The 27,853-nt window shown below is 39.1% G+C and overlaps 1 protein-coding gene across 4 annotated transcripts in view; it reads left to right on the forward strand.

Annotated features, from left to right (window-relative positions):
- The window catches only part of Ankib1 (ankyrin repeat and IBR domain containing 1), a 112,771-nt gene that overhangs the window by 60,609 nt on the left and 24,309 nt on the right, over window positions 1-27,853 (forward strand). For all 4 annotated transcript variants that reach the window (XM_059257318.1, XM_059257321.1, XM_059257319.1 and 1 more), the window contains 5 exons: window positions 4,881-5,089; window positions 6,398-6,486; window positions 10,629-10,773; window positions 11,682-11,848; window positions 22,135-22,223. In XM_059257318.1, coding sequence (XP_059113301.1) covers window positions 4,881-5,089; window positions 6,398-6,486; window positions 10,629-10,773; window positions 11,682-11,848; window positions 22,135-22,223 — 699 coding nt within the window. The remainder of the gene's footprint in view (window positions 1-4,880; window positions 5,090-6,397; window positions 6,487-10,628; window positions 10,774-11,681; window positions 11,849-22,134; window positions 22,224-27,853) is intronic.

Below are 27,853 nucleotides of genomic sequence, written 5' to 3' on the forward strand. Positions count from 1 at the left end.
TGCCCAGAAGACCGAGATGTTTTCAAGAGATAAACACACTACAATACAGGCAGTGGGAGACTCCCCACATACATATACATTATATCAGATAATACGTACAGCAGAAGCAAAAGGTATTCTGGAGTCTGTATTCTTGTAAGCCTTGCTTGAATGAGATCCACCCATCAGAGTTTTTCTTCTGGTGAGCTGACACCTGAACTTCAGTTCCACCTACTGTGCCCCTGACATGGCTTCTGGCTACCAGCACATACACCCTTGCATATGGTTTAATTATATTGTGTAACACCCTGTTGTGATGCTCATTGTTAGTGATGTTTATCATTTTCTTGGCTTAAGTTTAAAAAAAAAAATCAGACACTAGTTTGTCCTTTACTGTGTTGAAAACAGTGGTCTTGGAGAAAACCAAATGGGAAAATTATATGTCTTAATTTAGACAAGAAATTGATTTTTTTTTCAAGTATTGCTGTAGTTGGACTTCTTCATCGGGACCATTGGCTCCCTAATAATGACACAGAGACTTGTTATTAATTATGAAAGCTCAGCCAATAGCTTAGGCTTGTTTCTAACTAGCTCTTATATCTTAAATTAACCCACTTCTGTTAATTTACTTTCTGCCTTGTGGCTTTATTACCTCATCTCTATAGTACCCATCCTGCTCACTCACTCTGCATCTCCCTGGTGTCTGCCCTTCTTCCCAGTGTCCTCTCTGCCCTGAAAATCCTGCCTAGATACTGGTCATTCAGCGAGTGACACATCTTCACAGTGTACAAAAGGATTCTTCCACAACATAGTACATGTATGAGTAGATGGAAACTTTAATCCTGGAAATGCCTCTAGTATTTTAAATTCACTAATTATTGGTTTGAGCCAGATTTGCTTTCCAGCTTAAGAGAAGTATCTTTCTCTTGCTACCAAAAACCTTCTTTTGATAAACATCATTTTATTTATTTTATGGATCATGCTGTTGCCAATTATACCTAGTAAAGCCTGTGTCTAAACTGAAGTTACAAAGATTTTATCTAGAATTTTGAGGCGTTTGATTAACTGACTGATTTGCTGGTTGGTTGGTTTGCGGTAAGATTTTGCTGTACCCTAGGCTGGTCTTAAACTTGCCACAGTCCTCCTGACACAGGCTCCCAGGTATAGGGGTCACAATTGTATACCACCATGCATGACTTAGCCTGTGTTTTCTTTGCGCTTTATAGCTTCTTTTTTGATACTATAGCTAGTGATCAATCCTTGGGCCCCATGTATTCTAGGCAAGATCTTTACCACTAAGCTACATCCCCAGGTCCAGTTTTATGATAAAATTTTAGATCATTTTTACAAGATGTAGATTAAAATTATAATTTTTGCATGGAGATTTGTCCTTTACTGAAAACTCTCCTCTGTTTAATTGCCTTTTCAACTAAAACCTCAGTTGACCACATGTGTGCAGATTTCTTATTTTGCCTTTTAGTTAGCATGCAAAAAAATGACATTTGCATTCACTGTTTGTTTTGTTGATCCTCCCATACTCTCCTTTCCATTCTTCTGCCACCTGTCACCCTTGCGGTCCCCATAGTCCCTGTTCCTCCTTAATGTCACTGTGTTCCAGTACCCTCCATGCTTCCTTAAAACCTTTTTCCATCTCGTCCCCTTTCTAGTTCGTGACATACCCATATTTACACCCATATATAAAAATTAAAGGCTAGGGCCCACGTATGAGAGAATATGCAGTATTTGTCTAAGTCTGGGTTGCTTCAATATTATTATTTCTAGACATCCATTTTTCTTGAAAATTTGGTTATTTCATTTTTCATTACAGATGAATAAAATCTGAATGTGTACATGTGCCATATTTTCATTATCTCTTCATTTGTTGAAGTCCATGTAGACTGGTTCCATTTCCTTGCTTTTGTGACTAGAGTAGCAGTAAACAATGGATGTTCAGGTATCTCTGTGGTAGAGTATAGAATCCTTTGAGGATGTGCCCATAAGAGGTGATAAAGCTATGTCATATGTGGTGGTTTTATTTCCAGTTTTTGAGAAACCTACATACTGATTTGCATAGTGGCTCTACCAGTTAACGCCACAGCCAGCAGTGCAGAAGGGTCTCTAGCCTTCCACATCCTTGTCCTAGCATTCATCGTTTTATTCTTTAGTGATTCTGGATAGAGTGAGATGGAATCTCAGTGGCTAAAGATGTTGAACACTTAAAAAAATGTATATTGACCTTTGTGTTTGTTTTGAGAACTGTGTGTTTGGCTCATTAGACCATTTATTGACTGACAGTTGGGGAGGAGGATGGTGGTTAATTTTAGCAGTATATCTACTTAAGATTTTCTCCTGTTCTCAAGCTGTCTTTTCACTCTGCTAACTGAGAAGGCCAGGAAAATACCATGACAGGCTCCTAATAATTCACTTAAGAACTAGGCCTCAGTTCCTGCCTCTTGAAACTGGACAGACAGTTTCTGAGGAAGCCACGAACAAAGGTCAATCAATCTTCAACGCCCCTGACAGCAGGTATAAGGGAGATAGCATGTACCAAGCCTGGGCCACTGGGCCAGCCCCCACAGTCAGTAGCTCAAGGTAATAACCAAATAAAGACAAAGCCTGGGACTTGTCCAGGCTTGCGTAAAATTGGGAAAACTGTAACTGTCACCAGCCCCTGCTAGCCCTAGCCAATTAGAACAGACTAATATGATTGCCACTCATGTAAGCCAATCATATCTGAGATGGCCCAACTGTCCCTGAAACTCCCCTCAGCTGTGCTTAAAAGGAGACTGCGAGCTTCTCTCAGGGTCGCCATCTTGCCTTTGTGTTGGATGGGCAGCCCTAGCATGCTGGTACCTTTACTCTCAAGATAATAAACTCTTGTTGATTGCATACATGGATGGTTGTCTTTTGTGGGACTTCTCGAGGACCCTAACACTAACAATCTCCTTTTAAGCTTTCTTTAAAAGTCAAGTATCATTTTTCAATGTGTTTCACTTTTTTCAGTCTTAAGAAGAAATGCCAATACTGTTTTTCTCTTTGAACATACTGATGTTATAAGTTACCTTTTATAATACTCAACTGTAGCTGAACTACACTCAACCACTTTCCTATTCCAAGAGTAGGATCTAGTTGGCCTTGGGGTATCTGTCATCCTGTGCTTGTTTTCCTAATACTTTATGGAGCGTTTGGCATTATAATGTGGTACATAGTTTTGCCAGTGTTAGTTTAGCTTGACTTGCAGTGTTCTCTTTGTCAAGTAGACTGGATGTTCCTGTTCAGAATATTTGTGCATTTAACTCGAATGTGTCCCGAGCATTATCATCTGTGATTATATAATGTAATGAACCACTACTGATAAACATGTTTGAAAATGTCTTTTTCTGTGATCTAAATCAGATTTTTTAAGCATTAAAAAGGGCAGGTAACTTTTTAAATTTTCCATGAGTAAAACAACAGAGAAAGGGGAGATCGTAATTGTATGTAGGGTTCTATGTACACTAGGTAAATAACAGAATTTGTAGACAGTGTTTTCTATTATGGTTGGCATAAAAAAAATGAGAAATAAAACAGAATAGAAAAGCCATGGCCCTACATAAAAAGCTTTAATCAATTTTACTTGGTTTCTAGTAGAACTTTTAGAAGTTATGTTAGTGTGTGTATGGTGAGGGGGGTTCTTTACCTGTTCATTTGTTGATTATTACCTAGGTTGGTTGATGTGTGTGTGTATAGCAGGAGGGGGGTCTTTGTTCATCTGTTGTTGATTGGGGACGGTTCTTTGTTCATCTGTTGATTATTACCTAGGTTGATGTGTGGGGGGGGCAGTTCTTTGTCTGTTCATCTGTATATTATTATCTAGGTTGATGGGGGGGGGCTTCTTTGACTGTTTATCTGTTGATTATCACCGAGATTGGTGTAAGGGGGTTTCTTTGTCTGTTCATCTGTTGTTTAGTACCTAGGTTGAGTCCATTAGCCATTGCAGTTAGTGTTAAGATAAACATGACCATCCAGGTATCACGTTTGTAGGCTGACTTTGGTTCTTGTGAATAAGTGGTGTGACTAGGTTATATCATTCTGTTTTACATTTGAATGGGGGGGAACACTTTTAGTACACTTGACAGTGTGTGGTGGGGAAAAGAACACACTCTTCCCTGCATCTTGGTTTCTTCACCTGAATAATAACTGAGAACTTCGTTGGGAGAAATAAATTAAGTAATTTACATATTATATATACAACCCCAAGCAAAATAATTGAATATTTTAGTTTGTTACTTTTTAAAAAAAACTGGATTTTTGTGGCTCTGGACTTCTTAATAACAAGTTTCACTTAACCATTTTATAATTGTTCACAGAAGGACAATTATCTGTTTTAAATTAAGACAGATTTAAGATCCCCTAATACAGATTTATATTTAATTCACTAAAACCTTACTTATAACCCAGTTGCCTTGGGAAGTTCCTTCTGCTTTCAAGCTCTTTACCAAATGACCTGTAGGACTATATAATCATTTTATAGCTAGAGACCATTGTGAAGATAGTTGCATAATTATGAATTAAAAGAGGAAAGTGGCTAAATTAAATCTCTACCAAAAAATTAGTAAATTCTAAATGATCTAAGCCATCTATTTAAAATAGCAGTAGAAATTACTGGAAATTCTGAGCACACTCTTAGAGTTTGATATTTGTAATAGGAGTTTAAATTCTATTTTAAAATATTACTAACTTCAGTCTACCTAGACATGCCTTGGTAATTAATTACTATTATACATAAATTCTGTGATTTTTTAAACTTGGGTGACATGTATCTTTTTCATTTATCCCGTTTCTGTTATTACTAATAACAGGTTTCAAAACATTGTGTAGTTTCTGGGTTTTGATAGACATCTGTTCTATATTTCCTGAAGATTGGGACAGAGAGAAATTACTTGAAGCTTGGATGTCCAACCCAGAGAACTGCTGCCAACGGTCAGGTGTGCAGATGCCAACTCCACCACCAAGTGGGTACAATGCCTGGGACACACTTCCTTCCCCGAGAACTCCAAGGACCACACGCTCTTCAGTCACCTCTCCAGATGAAATCAGTCTGTCTCCTGGGGACTTAGATACCAGTTTGGTATGGCTAAGTGTACTTCCCATAGCTTCGCTTTCAGTCTTTCAACTTTCAAACTATGTGGTACTGTTCCATGGAGTTCATATGCTTCTTGAGTGGTTTAGCCACTCCAAATTTGTAGTAAATATGAACGCACCCTTTGTCTTGTCTAGGAACCATTATATTATTGCAACTGAATGTTGTACCTTGCTTTGAAGGCTCAGTTATTTTCATGTTTTGGTAAATTCTTATTACCACAGAATGTTTTTATGATCTCTGAATTATAGATTGAAAAGCAAAATATTTTCTCACTTCAAAACAGTTTGGAAAAGCCATGTACTGTATTTTCACATAAAAGTATTTAAATACAACATACATGAAATACTAAAACTTAGTTTGTAGTATGCATGCTTAACCTAAAACACAATTTTTAAAATCATTTGCTGAATGCTAATTTTTAAAGCATTTACAGAATATTTTTATGATCATTTGCTTGTTTTAGCAAAGCTTATGAGTTGGTCATTCAGTGCATTAGTAAACATTTCTCCTTTAATGGGGAGTAGTACTGCCTAACCAGCATACGACTGGTGGGCTGTGGAGGAGATATGCTTCTTGAATGGTTTAGCCACAACGAATTTGTAATAAATATGAACGCACCCTTTGTCTTGTCTAGGAACCATTTAGGAAAGCAAAATTCTATTCTGTAATTGACATTTTAACATAAAGTTTGCTTCTCATAAGTCATGTTAAAAGGTAACAGTTTTGTATCAGACTTCCTTGCATGAAGACATTACTTTGCTGCTTATTTTGGGGGTGGAGGTGAGGTAGGAGGTGCTAGCATTAGAACTCAGGTGCTCACCCCTGCGAGGTAAGCACTGTACCACTGAGCTACATTCCCCAGCCCGAGCTGCCACTTTAAAATCCTGAATTTCTGTGTTCAAAGCACAAAGTTGCTCTGTTTCCACAGTGAGCATACAGTGCAGGACACACACTAAAGTGGTCGTCGTGTGCCTGTGTGATCTTGACCTGAGTAGATGCTAAGGATTTGTTTCTTGTGTTTCCCTTTCCTACTTCACAGTGTTGCTTAATAAGGAAACTTAGTTTGGTTTTTACATTAAGACATTAAATGCCATAGCAGATATTAAAAAAAAAAGGCAGTCATGATATTTATTATTCAGTCCAAGCCAGGCACTCTTAACCAGACTTGGTAGCATTGGAACATTTAATTTTCTAAGATTTATCATTTTTGTCATTAAACTATTGAAGAAAATGACTGTATTGCTTCTCTTCAGAGTATGACCCTGTTAAATCACTTCTCTTGTTTATCTCCAGTGTGACATTTGCATGTGCAGTATTTCTGTATTTGAAGACCCAGTGGATATGCCCTGTGGACATGATTTTTGTAGAGGATGTTGGGAGTCGTGAGTATATGAGCGGCTTATTCATCTCTCACTACATGATAGCACCTTTGGTTTGGTCATGACAGTGTTTGCTTTCAGTATTTAATGGTGTGGATCATTTATATTGGTTTCTGAGTTACACTGAAATGTACAAAGAATATTTTGTTTTTCCTCTTTGACATCAAAGTATATTGATGTCTAAACAATTGTATTAGTATTTTTGTTTATATTACACATAAGTTTCAGATGTAACCTCAATATCAAGAATCAGTTTCTGTCTTCTATCCCAAGAATTTTAAGCATTTTTGGTGTCTGAATTTTTTAAAGCAAATAGCTTTGAAAATCTGTAAGAAGCAGATATTTGAAATTCTTTTTTGTTATTCCGAAGTCAAATGCCTATGCTAGAGATTGGGTGTGTATTACAATGGAAATTTTATTTTGCTTCTCATGTTTTTCTCTCATTTCCTCTTTATTACCTTTCTTAGATTTATACATTTTCATTATATGTTAACTTTATAGTTGCACTTTTTGAGAGAGCTCGTGAAACAAATGAAGACAGTATAAATGAGCAGTACAATATCTTACTGTCTCTGTGTGGAGCGTTTACCCACCAACCCCACAGTTCCTCAGAGTTTTCTTGAGTGCGAGCAGCAGGAAATATTAGATAGAAGGATTTAGATTGTGGAGATAATCAGAAAATAAAGGATAGCCTCAAGAGGGCCTGGAACCTATTCCAGTGAGCCCTGACTGTCTCTGCCCCAGAGTATTTATAGAAACGCCAAGGGATGGAACAAAAGACCTCCCCCCAGCACAGCCAAGTGCAGACCATCTCAGACACCTGCACTCAAGCCTGTGGTCCAATCATTCTCTCTATGCGGACCTGCTGGGTAAAGCCAGGAGGAATCTGAAAACAGGCCCCCACATCTCTGGAGGTTCACAAAGCTTCATTTGATGATTGAAGCAAAGTATGTCATAAGTGTCTAAGAAAATCTTTCATGCTTTTTTCTTGGAATATTGGGTATCAGTGTAGGGCTCTTGGGAGCATTACGTGAGTGAGAAAGCAAAGGCCTGGCAGGTTTTCTGCATTTGTTTTTTGTTTTGTATTGCTTTGTTTTACAGTTTTGCTGTGGTGCAGTTGACATGTATCAACCTATACACTTAAACTAAATTAATTCATAAATTGAGACATGTATATACCATGAAACAGTCACCACAATCAAGATACTGAATATCTCCGTGAACTTCCCAAATGTCCTCACTGGGGTGGATCTAGCTTAGTGAGTAAAATGGTCGCCCAAGCATAGCAAGCCAAGCTCAGTCCCGGGAGCACACACAGAAACGTCAAGCATAGCAGCATGCATTATAGTCCCAGTGCTAGACAGGTAGACAAGTCTTAACCCTGGGGCTCCCTGGCCAACCAGTCTAGCCTCATTTTTAAAAACTAGCACTCTAGTTCCATGACATTGGGAGACTGTCTAAAAGGAGGTAGATGATAGTGTTTCTAGAATAACTCTGGAGGTCATCTGGCCTACACACACACACATACACACACACACACACTCACACACACTTATGTGTGCCTGACACACACAAATATGCATATATGCATTAAAAACGTAACCATTTCTCCTTGAATCTCTCCTGTACATATTTCCCCCTCTCTGTCATCCTCTCCCGCCTCCCTCCACCCATGAATTTATATAACACGTTCTGATCTGTATACTGGTTTCGTTTGTGGTACTTATATGTTTTCTGCAACAGTAGGAAGCAGAACTTCAATGGGAGGAAACAAACTGCTTTTCAAAATCTCAGAATAACTAAATATCCCTGGTTTTGTTTCAAATTTTAAATACAGACTAGACTTTTTAGTCTACTAGGATCGAGTCAGTATAGCTGATACAAGTAAAGTAATTCACAGGGTCCAAATCCACAGACTAAAGCAGTCTTTGACCCAATTCTGGAGCAGGTATTCAGTTTTAAAGTGTTAACTGTACTATTTGAGGAAGTGTTAACTAGGTTTTACATTTTGTGGTTGTTGAACTTGGTTCCTATGTGAAAATTAACCTTGCTTGGGAATTACTTGAATTGTTTTAGCCTTTATTGAACTTGCATACATAACTAGTGTCATAGGAATTAGTCCCCATTCCTGTCAAAGACTAAACAGTAAAAGGTTTTGGTAAGATTTAATACTTTCTTCCTGTTTTCCTTGTACCTGCTATGTAGCACTGTCCACCTGATTCAGGACAGCTCTGGTCAAATCAGACACCAGTAAAACAAATCGTGTGGCTGATATATCGATTTCAAAAGATTCTTTTAAAACTAATAGCAGTCTGGCCAGGAGGAAGATAACTTAGCAAGGAATGGCGTTGGCCTCTAAGCCTGCGGGCCTGGGTTTGCTCCCCCAAACCCAGATTATGGAAGGAGAGGACTGGCTGCTGCAGGCTGTCCTCTGGTCTCTACATGCATACTGGTGTGTGCCCCACCTCCACACACAAAGAAAGAAATGTGAAGATTTTTTCAAAACATTCTTTCAGCGGCACATAGAAAAATGAAGCTTGGCTTTAATGAAGAACAGTGTGAGCCTGAGAACCTCCCATCTACTTTACTCTTCCCATCGTCCCTACATTGTCATTGCAGCCAGATGCTCTGGGGAGCTGTGCCAAGGAATGAAAGAGAAGGAAATTTTTCTTTTCCACCCACACAGATACATTCTGGATAGTAAGGCTTAAACTTCATGTCTAATGCCGTCTTTCTAAGTCTCCCTTGATTTTTTTCTTCCTAAGTGCAGTGAAATTAATAGATAGCACTAAAGGAAGAAGATATCAAAAGTTGTTGATCATAATAACCAGGCAGTCATATTTTAGCTGCTTATTTTCCATTTGTTTTCTCTAGAATTGTTAAATAAAGTATAATCCATAGCTATAAGGTATCCAGGTTGGTAGAATGCTTGGCTAACATGCATAAATTCCAACCTTAGTATAAACCTGGCCTGCTGGCACATGCCTGTAATCCCAACAACACATATGAAGTAGAGGCAAGAGGACCAGAAATTCAAGGACATTCTCAGTTATATAGCAAGTTTGAGACCCTTCTAGGGGACGTAAGAGCTTGTTTAAAAAAAAAAAAAAATTTTTTTAATCTATTAAAATCAGACTTAAAAAGTTTATTTCTTGCTTGTATATACATGATATTAAATAACTTATAACACCTTCTAAAATATACAGATTCTTGATCAATACCAGGTCTTTTGCATATATTTTACTAGCTAATCTGTGTAACAGCCCTGGGAAGTACATATTAGTATCCTGATTAAAATATGGTGAAAATAAGGCTTTTATCATTAAAGTAAATTGCTAAAGATCATTAAAGACTAAAATTTTTCTAGCTCAAAACTTTTTGTGAATGAGTTCATTCACCTTGTACTTCTTTCTACTTTGCAATATGTCTTTTTCTTATTACATCATTAGTGTACATAGAATATAACGTAGAACTCATTTTAATATTCATCTAAATGAAATATAAAGGAAAACATTTCCTTTTAAAGAGTATGCTCTGTACTCCATTGCTACTACAACAAACTTCATTTATCTCTGGTTAATTTCCCTTGTATTTAAAGGGATAAAATATCGAAAATTAAAATGACCTTTCTAGGTCACTCAGTTCTGAGTTTTCTTATGTGAAAAATGTTTCAGATTTTTCAAGTGACAAAGTAAAACAAATAGAAACTTATATAAAAAGTGTATGTATGTGTGTGAGAGAGAGGTGCTGGAGCAGGTACTAAGTGTTTTAGATGATAATCCATGTTTTACTGGTATGCTCTTTGTTCGGCTTAATTGTAGTTGGTCTGGGTTTTAGATTTGGGCAGGTTTTCACTCTAATGTAGTCTTAGGCCCCCTTGCAAACTCAAGCCCTCCATCCAGCTTCAGCCTCGAGAGTGCAGTTACAGTGAGCTAGCTACCACATGCAGCTCTGGCAGAGAGCGAGGACTGCAGAAGAAACACAGGTCTTGGTGCATGCTAAACATAGACCATTGCACTGTATAGCTAGCTCTTGGTGCTATTTTAACTACACTCATAGAAAAGTCATCAAAAAGAAAAAAGTTGTTAGGTTGTACAAATAACTTACATCCTCTCCCTTTTCTCTGTCAATTGATATTCTAACAGGTTTTTAAATTTGAAAATTCAAGAAGGTGAAGCCCATAACATTTTCTGCCCTGCATATGAGTGCTTTCAACTTGTGCCTGTGGATATTATAGAAAGCGTAGTTTCTAAGGAGATGGACAAACGCTACCTACAGTTTGATATTAAGGTATGGGACCAGTTTACTAAGCCTATGTTGTACTTTTATAAACATAATGGTGTTCTCTATTTCCAGAAAAAAATGCATATGTGAATGGTGATAAAAACTTTGAACCAAAGCAGCATTGGAAAGTTAAGCCCCACAAAAGAGCTGTTTACTAAATTGCTTGTCCCATTTTTACAAGTGATCGATGAAAATAGCATTCATAGTACCTACTCTTCCCCACAACAATATTTTATATTCCTGAGAGGAATATTTAGAAACAAAATTTTAACTTGGAAATTAGTAATTTTTATTCCAAATAATAGTTTAATTCAATAAATTATAATTTTTTATCTTTTTTCCTATCTTCTGTTTTCATTTAGGAGTTAATCAGAAACATGCAAATTACTCTTTTTTTGTGTGTATGTAACTTAAAATTTTTATTTCAGTTACTTTGAATAGATTTTTCTTACTCTAAATACTGTTATGTAATCTTAAAAAAAAATAGGCCCAACTCTTTAATGTATTATAATACTGATTTTTATGTATTTATCAAGATGACAATTTAGAAATTTATTAAAATATAACCTGTAATTATACATAAGTTTCTGCTTACATTTAATCAAAAAAGTAGCACAGTATGTAACCATTCTCATGTTAGACATTTTATGCAGATAATTGCATTTTTACCTTATTATCATTTACCTAGTTTTAGATTAAAGAAAAAAAGTTTTGAAAATCATTCTATTATTAAGGTAAATGCCTCATTTTTGCTTCTAACATATTTCCAGTACTGTTTTTACTATTTTCATAATGCTGAACTCTTGTGTTTAATTTCGTTCTTTTATTTGCTTTTAGTCAGTGCGGAGATCCTCTCTGTTTTAGAATTTGCAGCTGATATAGTTTCTTTTGTTTTTCTTATGATTTTTAAACAGGCCTTTGTTGAAAATAATCCTGCCATTAAGTGGTGTCCTACTGCAGGCTGTGAAAGAGCAGTCAGACTGACCAAGCAGGGGTCGAATCCCTCGGGGGCTGACACACTCAGCTTCCCCTTGCTCAGAGCCCCTGCCGTGGACTGCGGCAAAGGACACCTCTTCTGCTGGTTAGTATACGGCAGGCCAGAGCTGCCGCACCGTTGTGCTGACAGTGTGTAGACTTTGAGCCTTGAATCCGGGAATTTAGGAATGTGTAGTAAACAGTTCGTAGCTATCGTGGGCTTGATGCTTTCACCATGCCAAGTCTTTGAAATGTGATTGTATAGTTTTTAATTGAGTTATTCTCCCAGTGCTCTGAGTTGAATACTGTTATATCCACATTATCCATAAGGCAGCTCAGTCATGGAGACATGTCTCAGTGTTGTACAGCTAGGAAATGGCAGAAATGGAAATGGAAACCCACTGTTGGTTCCAGAGCCCAGTTACTTAATCTATAACAATAAAATTGCTGATTGTAAATTAGAAAGTATTCACAGTTTCATCGCTCCATAAACTACAAGCCTTGGGCAACCATTCTAAGCCAGGGGTGTTTAGGGTTACCAAGCAGACTTTTCCATATTCCCTTCCTGGACTTAAACATGTATTTTTTTTTTTTTTTTAAGAGAGAGAGGCTCTCCCAAAATGAATTCTCAGGTGACTTTAAAGCAGGATCCTAGTTAAGAACTTATGACTATACATAGCTTCTGTTTTACTTAGTTTCTAGTGATGCTGTTGTTTGTTTTTACTCTTTACTCTTTTGACTCTGTGGGGGACCCGCCACCCAACTCCCAGGTCCCACACAGAGACTTTCTTATGACTGCCCAGCCTTAGCTTGGCTTGTTTCTAGCCAGCTTTTCTTAAAGTATCCCATCTACCTTTTGCCTCTGGGCTTTTACCTTTCTCTATTTCTGTATATCCTTTCTTTACTTCTTACTCAGTGGCTTGCTATGTAGCTGGGTGGCTGGCTTCTGGAGTCCTCTTCCTTATCCTGCTCCTCAATCTTTTCTCCCAGATTTCTCCTCCTATTTGTTCTCTCTGCCTGCCAGCCCCACCTATCCTTTCTCCTGCCTTGCTATTCAGCTCTTTATTAGACCAATCAGGTGTTTTAGACAGGCAAAGTAACACAGCTTCACAGAGTTAAACAAATACAACATAAAAGAATGCAAAAGCATCATTAAACAAATGTTTCACAGCATAAAAGAGTGTAACACATTTTAAAATAATATTCTCCAATGCCTCCTAAGTACTAGTAAGGTTGAACTGATGATCAGTTGATATTGCAAAGAATATGTAACCCAGCAGGCTCGTTCAGTTTTGTGTTTGTCAGTAATCCGCATTCTATTTATTCCAAGTAGATTCAACTAATAGTTTTCTTTAATTAGGTGATCAGAAAAAGTATTCTGCCTTTTGTCTATTTCCAGAATTATCACATATTGTATGAATATACTTTTTAACTTTTTTTTTTTATCTATTTATTATGTACACAGAAGAGGACTCCAGATCTTATTACAGATGGTTGTGAGCCACCATGTGAGTGCTGGGAATTGAACTCAGGACCTCTGGAAGAGCAGTCAGTGCTCTTAACCTCTGAGCCATCTCTCCAGCCCCTTAACTTTTTTAAATGTTTTGTATGTGTGTATTATGTGTGTGTGTGGATCCGTGAGTGTCATATGCACATATGCACTCAGAGGACAGGTCTTTCCTTGCACCTTCTGAGTTCCAGGGATCAAATTCAGGTTGTCAGACTTGGCAGCAAGTGCCTTCCTCTACTGAGTTTAAATCCACTTGAGATTTTAAGATTAAAACTTTAGTCTTCAAGTCACAATCTAGTCATATAGTCATAGCACTGCTAATCGTAAAAAAAGCACAGTAATGGAACTATCCCTACACCATCTTGTCTATTTCCTGCCATTATTGTAAACAATACCATGTTGGAGGTCAGAGGTCAGCTAATTACGCAGTAAACCTCGTTTTTAAAATGAAGTTTTATTGGAACACAGTTGTGCCCTTTCATGCAAGTTTATTTATGTATTTTCTGTGTCTGTTTTGGAACTGTAACAGCAGATGAAGTATTGCCACGATGACCATTGGTACACAGTTATTTAAAATATTTACTGTTTCATTTCACCCTTTACAGAAAAAGTTTGCTTACTAGACTTTGGATATAGTAATTAAGAAAACATTACCATATTACTACTTTTCTGGCTAAATTAGACTAAACAAATTAACATACCAACAAAACTCTTAGCAATAAGTTCTATTTATGTGCCTTAGAGGTAATTTTTCAAAACATTTGAAAGAAAAATTTCTAATCTTTACACGTCTACATTTTTTATTATTTACCATGTTTCTGACTCTACTTCACTAACACGAAAGATGAAGTGGAACTATAGCATGAAAAATGACTTGATAAATGCAAATGAGCATTATTTTTTTAAAGATTTATTTATTATGTATACAGCGTTCTGTCTGCATATATTCCTGCACACCAGAAGAGGGCGCTAGATCTCATTATGGATGGTTGTGAGCCACCATGTGGTTGCTGGGAATTGAACTCAGAACCTCTGGAAGAGCTGCTGGTGCTCTTAACCTCTGAGCCATCTCTCCAGCCCCAAATGAGCATTACTTTCCACAGATAAATGGAGTTTAGATGGATATCAGCCAACTTTAGTTTGAAAACTATGAGTATTAAATAATGAAAGATTTTATTTTTCTCTTCTAAGTCACTGTGAGATCTCTTGAGAAAATTAAACTCTGGTGCACAAAGGCACCCCTCATATCCCTCCTGTGCTGCTGGAGTGGAACTAGTTGTAAACCATTCCTGGGAAAATTTAGAAAACTTATCATATAAATCATTTTGTGAGTCCTTCGGTTCAGTTGAGGAATCCTAGTTGAAAGATGCTGAGTTTTAAAGTGGAAACACCACAACGAAGGAGAACAAAGTAAATGCCTAGGAAACATTTAAATATAACATTTTCTGAGCGATCACAAAGATAAAGTTTTGAAGAAAAAAAAACGTTCTGTGGTTTCTATGGTCTTAGTTTCACTAGACTTCTCCTTGTACCGTGTCGGTGGAACGTTTACTTCCTTGTATTCTTCTACATTTTCTTCTTATGCTCCATGTAACAAGCTTGTTTTGATCTAGAATAAATAGACCTTTTTGAGGGTAGATCATACTTAAAAATCTCACACACACATAGACACACACACACACACACACACACACACACACACACACGGGGTAAATTTGCCCACATTTGGAGAAATGTACCAGTTTACTCTTTCTGTTGCCTAAAAATATCAGGCTGGTAATGACCAAGGTCTACTGGAGATGACAGGCCAAGATCTTAGATTCTGTTTTGAATTCCATCCCAGTCTGGGATCTGTGAAAGGCTACATGGACGTAGGTCACATTTAACAATCATTGCTCTTTCTCCCTTATGCAGAAGGACAGTGGAGAACTTCACACATTGAAACATCATTTTCTGGACATAGGCCTTAGGGGAAGTGACTTGGTTAGAATGAAATTAGGTTTTGTGAAGGACAAACTCAAACTTTAAGTTACTTAGTTTAATCTAGTTGCCTTTCAGTTTTGATACTCACTCAACTATATGATTGCTACATAGTTTTCTGGACTTTCTATATTGCCTACCTCAGCACTGTGAGCATTTAATATACAACCCTTTTTTTCATTCTTTGCTTCTTAGTCATATGGGATAAATATTTTGAACTGTAATCAGAAATTATGAGTAGAAATGATCACAACTTCCGATGTCTTATCTTATTTTCACCAAGAAACAAAATCTTTTGTGAAAGGAAGCTGTGCGAGAGAGAACTTTACAAAGTCAAGGCTTGTGACTGCTTTTGCCCCTTTCTTTCCCCCCACAGTAATTAACCCATCTTCTGTGCTGTGTGTGCATGTACACACTTGGCACCCACCTCTGTGTGTGCAGTGCTTGCCAACAGTCTCTATCTCTCTTGCTCTCTGCCTTTTTAAAAACATGCATTTATTCTTATTTTATGTATATGTGTGAGTGCCTGTGTGTATGTATGAGCACCACCTGCATACCCTGTACCTGGGGGGTTCAGAAGAATGTAATCAGGTCCCTTGGAACTGGAGTTACAGACAGTTGCAGCCACCTAATGTGGCTGCTGGGAACTGCACCCAGGTCCTTTGAAGAACAGTAAGCACTTTTAACCAACAAACCATCTGTCCTGTTCTCTACCTTGATTTTTGAGACAGGATCTCTCACTGAACCAGGAGCTCACCTTTTGTGTAGACTGGCCAGCAAACCCATAATCCTCCTGTCTCCACCTCCTAGCATTGGCATTACAGTTGTGCATCTCCTCACCTGGCTTTTACATGGGTACTAGGGATCTGAATTCAGTTCCTCATGCTTGTGCGCAAGCACTTGGCCTATTGAACCTCAGAAAGTTTTCCAATGATGACCAAAACAAAACAAAAAAACAAAAACCATATACACAAAATGGTTGACCCTAGAATGCTTTCTCCCCTTAACTTATATAAATAGAGTTTTTGTTATCTGACTAAAATCACCTCTAGGTGGTATTCACAAACTGGAAGGACTCTGACTTTAACCAATGACTGGTCCCCCTGTTTTCCATTGTATAGATTGAATATACCACAGTGTGGCTTCTCTGCCCTCTGAATTAGCACAGAGCCTATTTTATCTTAGATAAAACATTTAAAGATTCATTGTCAGATGCTTGGCCACCAGCATCCATATCTATCAAGACCAGAGCTAAGATTTAACATGGTGTACTAATCATCTTGTCTTACTGCAGAATGGCCTTAAGTCAAATCACAGGATTTTGCACTTGAATCTGGGAACTCACTTGGAAGGATCTCCTGTAAGTCAATAGACAAACCTACCTTAGTGTAATTTGCTCCAGTTTACTGGGAAGGGCTGAAAGATGTAGCTGAGTGGTAGGTCATTTAACTACTGAACAGGAGGTCCTAGGATCCATCCACAGTACCAACAAAACAAAGATTAAATGTTAATGGGAAGATATTCTAAATAATAACATGGTGGGCTTTTTTATATTGTGTAACAAATGAGATATTTGTTTACTGAAATTGCAGACGTGCTATCATACCTAGGATCATGAATCTTAATTATAGTAAAGAACAGTTTATGAACTCATCTTTCTCTCTAGAGACTTCATAGTCAGAGAGGATCTTTAAAAGTCTTCCAAATAAAATAAAGTTATCCTCTTGCAGGGGGGGGGGATAAAATAATTACATGTAATTCTCTTGTACAATAGGTCCCCTAAGGTAGTAGCTCCACATATGCAAAGAGTGGGTTTTCCTTGGTAGTATCTGACTGTTAAGTGTCAGAGTCCTGGTGACTAGCAGCATTTCCCAGGTCTTTACAACCAGGAAATAAAGATGTACTGTTCTTTATTTGGCAAATCTCAATCATTGCTAAAATATTGTAAATACTCTTTACAGAACAGCATATTCAAACACTGCTTAAAAGTTCAATTTGCTGAATTTCAGTAAAGTACATATTGATATTCTAAGAGTCTGCATTTGAGCCTTAACTCTGCCAATGCCTCACAGTATGATTCAGTGATAAATGAGCATCCTCTATTACAGTGGTTCTCACCCTTCCTAATGTGCAGTCCTTTAATACAGTTCCAGGTACTCCTGTGTGGGCGTATCTGCATGTGGGCAGACCCGCCTGGAGACAGAGAGGTACTGTCTCTGGTCCTCCTAAGACCATTGGAAATAATGTGTTTTCTGATGGTCTTAGGTGAACCCTGTGAAAGGGGTAGGTGACACCAATACCAAAGAGTTGTTTGGAAAATGAGTTCAGAGGCTAGAGAGGTGGCTCCCTGGGCAAAGTGTTTGCTTCACAAGCATGAGAACCTATATTCAGAAACCCAACACCAAATAAAAAGCCAAAAGTGGTGGTGTGCACCTGTAAACCAGCACTGGGCAAGCCAACAAAAGAAGATTCTGGGACTTGCTAGCCAACTAGTCTTGCTTCAGTGAGAGATCCTGCCTCAATAACTAACTACCTAACTAAATACATAAATAAACCCTGCCTAGGTAGGTAGGTAGGTAGGTAGGTAGGTAGGTAGATAGATAGAAAGATAGATGATAGATAGATAGATAGATAGATAGACAGACAGACAGACAGACAGACAGGTGATAGATAGGTAGATGAAGTGGAGAATGATAGAGGAAGACACCCAGTGGCAACCTCTGGCCTTCACACACACACACACACACACACACACACACATATGCATACATGTAGTTACCTAGAGCATAGCCTTCAAGACTCAGAACTCTTAGCTAAAGCAAATAACTATCAAAATGACAATTCTTACTTAAGTCACTTGTGATTTGTGATTACTGAGGTTCTATAATTACATGTAACTTAAATATCTAACTTCTTGATAGAAATTTTTTCAAGTAATAAAGCTTGAAAGGAGTAAAAGGTTTTTCTTTTTTCGGCCGCTTTATATTCCTACCAACAGTTATGCATACTGACACATCTTCAAGAAAGGGCCGTTCTTGTTCTGTTGATGTTAGGTTAGCATCTGGGGGTGAAAACTCTAGACAGCCATGTTTTTCTTCAATTCCACTTATAAATAGCCAAGATCCTCCTCTGTACCATGTTTTGTGGACATCTTGAGATACAATTTCAATAGATACCAGGTAGTAATCACCGATTAAAACTTTTTAGGAGTGAGGTGTGGTAGTGCATGCTTGTAAGCTTGGGAGGCTGAGACAAGAGGATCACAGGCTTGAAGCCAGCCACTTATACAGCAAAACTACATTTCAGAAGTACAAAAAAAAAAACTTAAAGAATTTAGCTTTCTGATATCAGCAGGACTACATCTGCAATCTAGATTATCACCCAGCTACTCTATCTAGTAGCCGTTATTACAATACTTTGGAGTCCAAACCTCTTCTCGGATGAGTTGGTGCTCAAAGATAACATTGAATAACAGCCATGTCGACTTCTGCTGGAGTGTCCCCTTTACACCCACTCTTAGTGCTCCTAGGAACACTGTCCCCACCTCCTGGAAATGTTGCTGATGGGCTGGTGCCTGCAGCAGCAACAAGCCTGTGTCCTGTGAGACTCTGGGAAGGAGGGAAGGCCTTCTGCTGCCGCCTAAGGCCACATGGTCATGGAGAACCGTGCACTTCGATAAGCAGTACAGCCTTTTCAAGAGGTCTTGTTTAGCTTTTTAGATTCTGTTTGACAGCATTGGGTTTTTGCTCCGTCATTTTCTTTTAGATTCTGACAGCAGGACCAATATACTAGTATTGATTCCTCTAGGAGAAGATAGTGAATATGCTATTTAATATCCAGGGGTGAAAAAAACTTAATGGAACTAATTTATATTTATTGATTTCACTCATTTTCTTTAGTTGCTGACAATGTATAACTTTTTTTTTTTTTTAATGAGTGGTGAGAAATGTAGATTCTGCATTCCCACATGAATTCTCCAGCACGAGATGGGACACTGTTTCTATCCATGGCTATAGCATGTACTCCTTCCTTGTGTGTGCTAGTACAGGTGCCTAGTGAACGTTTGCAGTTATCACAGATCTGAGCCTTCACTGCCCAGCATGTAACACATGCACCTCTGTTTCTACACAACCTAGTGGTTTTGAGTGTCTGGTAAGTGCACCTACCACCTTTCTCATGATCCCCAGAGGCCCTGTGACTGTGTAGCAGCAGTTCTCCTCTACCTCTCCCCAACAGCCTTGGTAACTGTTGTTTCCTTTTCTTTCTCTGTAAATCAGCAGTGAAATCCTACAGGTTTTATCCCTTTGTATCTGGCTTACTTCCCTTAACAAACAAAGGGCGTGTTTGAGCCTTTGGTCCCAAGCTAACGCACTGTTTCAGGACAGTGTGGAGCGTCTGAGACGTGGGGCCAAGCCTGAGGAAGTGGGTTGCTGCTGTGTCACAGGTGGGACCCCAGCCCCATGCCTTCCCCACCAAGGTGATGAATCCCCTGCTTAAACCCGAAGTAAGCCTGCCCCTCCCTAGCTGCTTCTGTCATGGTGTTACTTTGTCACAGTGAAGAAACAGTAATAATACAATCCCTGAGCTTGAAGTTGCTGAGTTAGATGGTAGTCCTGTTTCACCCTGGAGAAAACCACCAAGCTGTTCTCCAGACAGCTACATCAGTATTAGCATTAGTATCAGCACACTGTCTGTCAGCAGTGCCCAGGGGTTCCAGTTTTTTAAGTCCTCACCAATACTTGTTATTTCTAGTTTTCAGTACTAATTATGCTAATGAGTATGAAGTAAAATCATTATCAGTACATTTTTAATATAGTGAAATATTACCTCTTAGTTTGTAAGGCTTTATCTAGGCCGGTTGGTATTTCTTAACAAACTTAACCTTTTTTTAGTTTTTTTTTTAATTTTTTATCTTTATTAAGAAATTTTTATTCATTTTACATACCAACCACCAATTCCCCTCTCATCCCTCCTCCAGTTCCCAGTCTCCCCCCCCCCCCAATCCCATCCCCCATTCTCTCCTTTAAAAAGGGTAAGGCCTCCCATGGGGAGTCAGCAAAGCCTTGTATATTCAGTTGAGGCAGGTCCAAGCCCCTTCCCCTGCATCAAGGCTGTGCAAGGTGTCCCACCATAGGTAATGGGCTCCAAAAAGCCAGCTCATGCACCAGGAATAGATTCTGATCCCACTGCCAGGGGCACCTTAAGCAGATCAAGCTACATAACTGTCTCGATTATGCAGAGGACCTGGTCCAGTCCCATGCAGGTTCCACAGCTGTTGATCTCAATTTCATGAGCTCCCACTAGTTTGGTTTGGTTGTCTCTGTAGGTTTCCCCATCATGGTCTCGATACCCCTTGCTCATATAATCCCTCTTCCCTCTCTTTGACTGAACACCTGGAGCTCAGCCTGGTGTTTGCCTATGGACCTCTGCATCTCCTTCCATCAGTTACTAGATGGAGGTTCTATGATGACAATTAGGGTGTTCACCAATCTGATTACCGGGGTAAGCCAGCTCAGACACCCTTTCCACTATTGCTAAGAGTCTAAGCTGGTGTCATCCTTGTGGATTCTTGGGAACTTCCCTAGCACCAGGTTTCTCCCTGTCCTCATGATGTCTCCCTCTATCAAGATACTTTTTTCATTGCTCTCTCACTCCATCCCTGTTCCATCTTGACCATCCCGTTCCCTTATGTCCCCATCCCCTACCCTCCATTGCCCCCCCCCCCACACACACACATCCCTAGTTTACTTGGGAGATCCATGCGTCCCTGTTAGGGTCCTCCTTGTTAGCTAGCTTCTCTACAGCTGTGGGTTGTAGTCTGATTGTCCTTTGCTTTACATCTAGTATCCACTTATGTGTGAGTACACACCATGTTTGTCTTTCTGAGTCTAGGTTACCTCATTCAGGATGATATTTTCTAGTTTCATCCATTTGCCTGCAGATTTCATGATGTCATTGAACAAACTTAACCTTTATAAATAAAATCTTCATTTAAGAAGATAGTAACAGTGGTGTTAATATGTCCAGATTTTGGAGTTTCTCTCCCTAATGACACATGGTACACAATGTGCACCATGTTGAATCAAAATGAGTGACTTTTTAAAGAGTTTAGTCTCTTTCTTAATATTTGTGCTCTAATATATTCATAGAAAGAATGTATAATTGAATTACAAATGATAAATTGTTATTTTCAGTTATTTATATCTAATTTCCAAGATCCCTGTAAAAATAACTTTTGGTTGCTTGCATGGCAGTTACCAGAGGTTTTGGAGGTAGATGTCACAATACAAATATGATTTTCAGTGCTAGGGAGATGGCTGTGTGGATTCAGTGCTTGCTGAGCAAGCGTGAGAACCTGAGCTTGGATCCCCGATACCTACAGAAAAGCCAGACCTGGTAGCAGGTGTCTGTAAGCCCAGCCCTGGGGCTGCAGTGAGTGGACACAGGTAGATCAAACTAGAAGAATTACTTGAACAGTGCTTCTCAAACTCTAAAATGAAGGAGGGTCATGGGGTGGTGTAGTCGGGCCTGCTCTAATGTACCTCTAAGAGCATGCAGTGCTGGTAACAAAGAACACACCTGAGATCAAGAGTTAGAAGTCTGCGTGAGGCTAAAAACAATTAATTATGTTTTATAGTTCTGAAAACTGCAAAACTCAGTTGTATACTAAATAATCTATGTGGGACTTTTAAAATGTACAACCATACTGATTTTTAAAATTGGACTAAAGTTGTCTAGCTTTGGAATCTCATTTTCAAATCCACTTTTGAAATGCTTCATATATCATTTGTACCTTAATTTTTTCAATTTTCAAATTGGATTAATATTTACCATCCATGTATTTTTATCCAGATAGTGATGAGGACTATTTTTTGATGGCTTTTCTGTTTTGTTTTTTTTAGGGAGTGCCTTGGTGAAGCACATGAGCCTTGTGACTGCCAAACATGGAAAAATTGGCTACAAAAAATAACTGAAATGAAGCCAGAGGAACGTAAGTGGAATTTTACATAGCCATGCTACATATTTCCTACAGACATTCAAAAATAATGTCAGAGTTCTCATAATCTTCATTAAGAGAAATTTTCAAATTTGCTAATGCTAGACCCTGTAGCCTCTCTCACTTAGATCCTTTTGGAGATGGATGTATATACAGGGCAGAATCACAGGTAGATGTTTTAGCTAAGGTGCAAGTGAGGGTCACATTTAAGTCTCTTACGAAGCCCTTTTCATCCTTAAATGAGCCACCTTGTTTTTCTGTACTTTACAGGATGAACCTTATGATCTATAGTAAGAAAAAAACTTACTCCACTGAAACTTCCCATGAGAAATTAATTTCTTGCTACTATGCAGTTCTATATATTTACTTAAACACTGAGATGTCTTTTTTTTTCATTATTGAAAATAGACTCTCCTCTCATATAATACATTCTGACCACAGTTTCCCTTCTTCCACTCCTCCCAGCTCCTGTCTCCCCCAGATCCACTCCCCTACCATTTTCCTCCAAACACAACAAAACAAGATACAATGAAGCAAAGCAAAAGCCCTAATATCAAGGCTGATGATGCAACCCAATACGTGGGAAAAAAGTCTCAAGAGTAGGCATAAGATTCAAAGATAATCCGCTCCCACTGTTAGGAGTCCCACAAAAAACACCAAGCTAACAGCCATAACATGTATGCAGAGGTCCTGGTGCAGACCCACACAGGCCCGTGCTTACCACTCCAGTCTCTGTGAGCCCATGGGAGCCCTTCTGTTAGTTAGGGTTACTGTCGCTGTGACAAAACACTGACCAAAAGCAAGTTGGGGAGGAATGTCTTTATTTGGCTTACCTTCAGCATTGTAGTCCATCATTGGAGGAAGTCAGAACAGAAACTCAAGCAGAGCTGGAACCAGAGGCAGGAGCTGATACAGTGGCCATGGAGGGGTGCTGCTTACTGGCTTGCTTCCCCCAGCTTGGGCAGCCTGCTTTCTTATAGAACCCAGAACCACTACTCCACGGATGGCACCACCCATCATGGGCTGAGCTCTCCCCCACTGATCACTAATTAAGAAAATGCCTTACAGCTGGATCTCATGGAGGCGTTTCTTCAACTGAGGCTCCTTCCTCTCTGATGACTCCAGCTTGTGTCAAGTTGACACACAGAACCAGCCAGTACACCTGCTTAGTTGGTTCAGATACATACTGAAACTTCTATAAATGCATTATCTCTGCTCCATCATGGAAAGGATATGAAGTGATATTAGTAATCCCATTTTACAGATGAGATGGCACTGGGATTGAGTGCTATAAAGCATGTATCAAGTGACAGAATAGATTTGAATTTCTGAAAGATTCCTTTTTACATTCTTCCCAATAGCAATTCCCATATTTAACAAATAAATATATTTTCTTTGTAATAACTTCCATTATCTAAAGTGTTTAACAGCAGCTAGTTCCTTTTAAAGTAATGTAAGTGAAGATTTAGTGAGGGTCTTCGTATGTGTTTTAGATACTGGAGTTAGTTTGAGATGTTTCAAATCAAGATCAAGAATTCACTTGGTGAATCTATACTTCAGAGCAAAACACTTATTATTAAAGAAGACATCAGCCTTTAGGGAGGGCAGAGACTAGGAGAAGCTGTCAGATTATTATATAGATATAGTAGCATAGAGTTCGGTCAGTTGGCGTGGGAACAGCCTTCTGGCATTGAAGGGAGAAGGAGCACTGCAGGTTCTCCTGAAGGCGGTGGACTGTGAATTGACTTTGGGCTTCTCTGCATAGGCAAAGTATGGAGGAGGCATTTGTACTTATATCAGAAGTCTCACTTGGAGAGAGACTGAAGCCATGAGACCTTTGGCCTTGTATTATGGAAGGGAATTTCCCATTGCCCAAGGGATAGTCCTCAGTGTTGTAGATCGCTGAGGTTCATGTTGTCTGCTGATTGGAATGTCACTTACTTTTAATAGAGTAAGCCATGGAGTACATTATTTACACAGGCACATGGTGTTTATCAACCCTATTTTTATCAGAATAGCTGGTAACTGTAGCGGGGTTGCTTGAAGGATAGATAGACCAGTAGTTGAGAAGTTGAGGTTTTTAATTTGTATCATAAGGTAGACCATTATACCATTAGTCAGAGTTAGCAAATTCAGATAAAGAAGTTACTTTCTAGAAAAAAGAATGGCCCTTTATGTAGACATTTTGAATGTATGGTACTTGTGGGATAAATGGTTATTCTAAAATTGGCCTAAGTCTGTGATTTGATATGTAAAGCAAGTGTGGGGGGGGGGGATATTCTTAAAGGATATATATGTTACTTTCTATTGCTCTGATAAAACACCATGAGCAAGCAAGAGAAGGAAGAGAGATGAGTGTCCCTGATGGCAGAGCGTGGCAGCTAGCACCAGGCATGGCAGCTATAGCAACAGGCTCAGAGTTTGCATCTTGTCAACAAGCATAAAGCAAAGAGAGAAGGCCTTAAGCTCTCAAAGCCTGCCCCCAGTGACATCTTCCTCCAGCAAGGCCACATCAGCTGAGACTCCCAAACAGTGCCACAAACAGGGAGTATTTCTCATTGGATCCACCTCAGGAAACTGGCAGGGAATGATTGCATGTTCCCTGTGCAATAGAAGTTGGGGGATGCAGCTTTCTTGAGTCATCATCCATGTTTACCTGACCTTTCTGGTGATGCCTTTGAGTCACCTATGCTCCTGTAAGTGATCCCCAATAAACACATTGGTTCACCAAACTGTACCTGGTGAATGGTATTGTGACTGTGGCCTGACATTGTCTTCTCTATTGAATATAAATAGACCCCTTCCAGGAAAGGTCATGTAAATCATGTGTAACCATCTCATTTGGCCTTATAAGCCTTCACTCATGTAGTTTGACCAACACCACTTGTTGAAGATGCTGTCTTTTTTCCACTATGTATTTCTAAAGCCTTCTTTGTCAAAATCAGATGTCCATAGATGTGTAAATTTATGTCTGGGTCTTTGATTCGATTCCACTGATCAGTGTTTCTGTTTTTGTTCCAATACCATGTTTTTATTACTATAGCTCTGTAGTACAATTTGAGATTGGGGATGATGATACCTCCAGCAGTCTTTTATTATTTAGGATTGTTTTAGCTATCCTGGTTTTTTGTTGTTGTTGTTGTTGTTGTTGTTGTTGTTTTGTATTTCTATATGAAGCTGGAAATTTGTCCTTTCAAGATCTGTGAAGAATTGTATTGGAATTTTGTTGGGAGTTGCATTGAATCTGTAGATGCTTTTGGTAGGGTGGCCATTTTTATTATGTTAATCCTACTTATCAATAAGTATGAGAGAGCTTTCTATCTTCTGATACCTTCTTCAGTTTCTTTTTTCAATGTCTTAAAGTTTTTATCATACAACTCTTCCACTTTCTTGATTAGATACTGTAGGGGAATTTATAGTTAGAATTACTTGTGTCACATTTCTTGGGAAGGTATGAACAGGTATCTATTCAGCCCAGACAGGGCACCTATGACAGACCAGAGAAACAAATCCACCCAGTCTAGCTTCGAGAACCAGTGGGTTTATTGGGGTTACTTGCAGGAGAATGGTGGGCTCAAAGGCAGCTGTGTGGTGAGAAAGTTCCCCTCAGCTTGAGATACCTGAAAAGCTGTGTTCCCGAAGTTCCTGCACAGCTTAGTGACAGCCCAGCTAGTTGGAGAGTCTTTTCTCCCCAGCTCTTGTTACTTCTGCTGTAACCTGTGAATCTTGTAACTTCCAGGAGTTCCCTGAGACTTGTAAATTTCATCTTCTTCCAGAGGCAATGTTTCAGTTAGGACAGCACAGTGCTGTCCCTCACCGTATTAAAACCAGGTCAGTTATTCCAGGACCTCAGATAAGTTTCTACTGTGGAAGGAGGATAAAAACCCTGCCTGGTGAGAAAAGGTTAGTGCTGAGCCTGGGCAAGAATATTCTTGCACGTGATAAGCATCCTGTGGGAAGAGTAGAAAAGAAGTGTAAGGCTAGCAGTAGGATGCATGATATTTGTGTTGGCCAGAGACAGCCTACAAATCAAAATTTTTCCTTTAAATTGTCCAAATGAGATTTTGATTCAGAAAGATGGGAAGAATGTTAGAAAACAGGATAGAAGAAAGAATGTCCACCTGGGAAGTAACTACCAAAGTAGAACCAAAGCTGAGATTGCACTGAAAGTCTCAGTTGCCAAGAGAGACCTAGGAGTTTGCTCACTACGCTTGTGTCACACTCAAGGGTTTCTCTACAGGCCAGCGGAGGTGAGTGGGAGAGTTTGAAAGTCAACAGGGTAAGAAGACTGACCGGAGGGATGTGCATCACAAGTGCCTAGAAGGGTGGGTTCAAAGAAGTGGATGCACAGAAAACAGATTCAGAGAACTGAGTGAAGACATTTCTCTGGAAGTTTTATATTTTATTATAACAGTAGTTGGTCAATTCCTAATTGCCGTCATATAACCCCTAGAATGCAGTTAGAAACGATCCTTCTCTCCAAGAGTGGAAGAAAAGAGTTATGTTGTGCATCACACAGCGGCTTTGTTTGAGTGGCTTTGTGCTTTATTTATTATAACAATGAACAATACGGATCATAAGAATATGCTAGAGCTTCTAAACTAAAAATAATGTTGATGTGGAGAAGAGAATAAAGGCCCCTTCTTTTAAATAAGAATTAGATGTTTTAAATATGTTTAAATTTTACAGCATTGGCTCCACAACTTGACCACACTAACCATACTGAGTTCCTTCTCAGATTCCTGTCCTTGCCAAACAATGTGAGTTCTTAACACCAACCATTTTCTGTCAAGTAGAAACTGACATGGTCCAACCACCTCACTACTGCTGCTGCTTCTCTTTGCTGTGTGGAATTAGAAGCCAGTATTTTATAGTCAACAGCATGTGCTGCAGTGTTGTGGATACAAACATATATAGGTAGCTTGCAGGATCAGTGCAGCAAGACAGCCCCTCTCTGCTGCTAGGTTCCATGGAAGGGCTGCTCCTAGTACCCAGCCCTGGTTCACATTCAGAGCCACTTCCTAAGGGTCAGTTAGCCCCAGTCTCTGTCCCACTTCTTTGTCTTGTATGTGAGGATTGAGGAAACATTTCTTTTAAAACACAGTCTGGAGCCGGGCAGTGGTGGCACACGCCTTTAATCCCAGCACTCGGGAGGCAGAGCCAGGCAGATCTCTGTGAGTTCAAGGCCAGCCTGAGCTACAGAGTGAGTTCCGGGAAAGGTGCAAAACTACACAGAGAAACCCTGTCTGGGGGGAGGGGGGCACAGTCTGGTTTCTCCCCTGCTTTGGACAGTACAGCCAAAACCTTTCTGTACCTCTTTTTAGAGAGAGCATGGAATCAAAGCCTTGACTTGAATGACCACTTACAGTGATTCTTACGTGACTTTTCCTGACATTGTTTTCACTACAGAAAAAGTAAGGCTTCCCAGTGCAGTTAGAGGTAGAAAAGAGAAGAAAACCTACAGATTGCTGCCATTCTTACAGGAAAAACAAAATTTTAATTTTGTTTTACTTTTTAAATTGCTAGAGGGAAGGTAAAATGAAAATTGTGGCATTCCTTAAGATTACAGATCTCAAATTATAGCAGAGTAAATTGAATTAAAGAAGACAGTTGATCAAGCTGGT

This window comes from Peromyscus eremicus, chromosome 3 (genome assembly GCF_949786415.1).
Source record: "Peromyscus eremicus chromosome 3, PerEre_H2_v1, whole genome shotgun sequence".
Taxonomy (NCBI): domain Eukaryota; kingdom Metazoa; phylum Chordata; class Mammalia; order Rodentia; family Cricetidae; genus Peromyscus; species Peromyscus eremicus.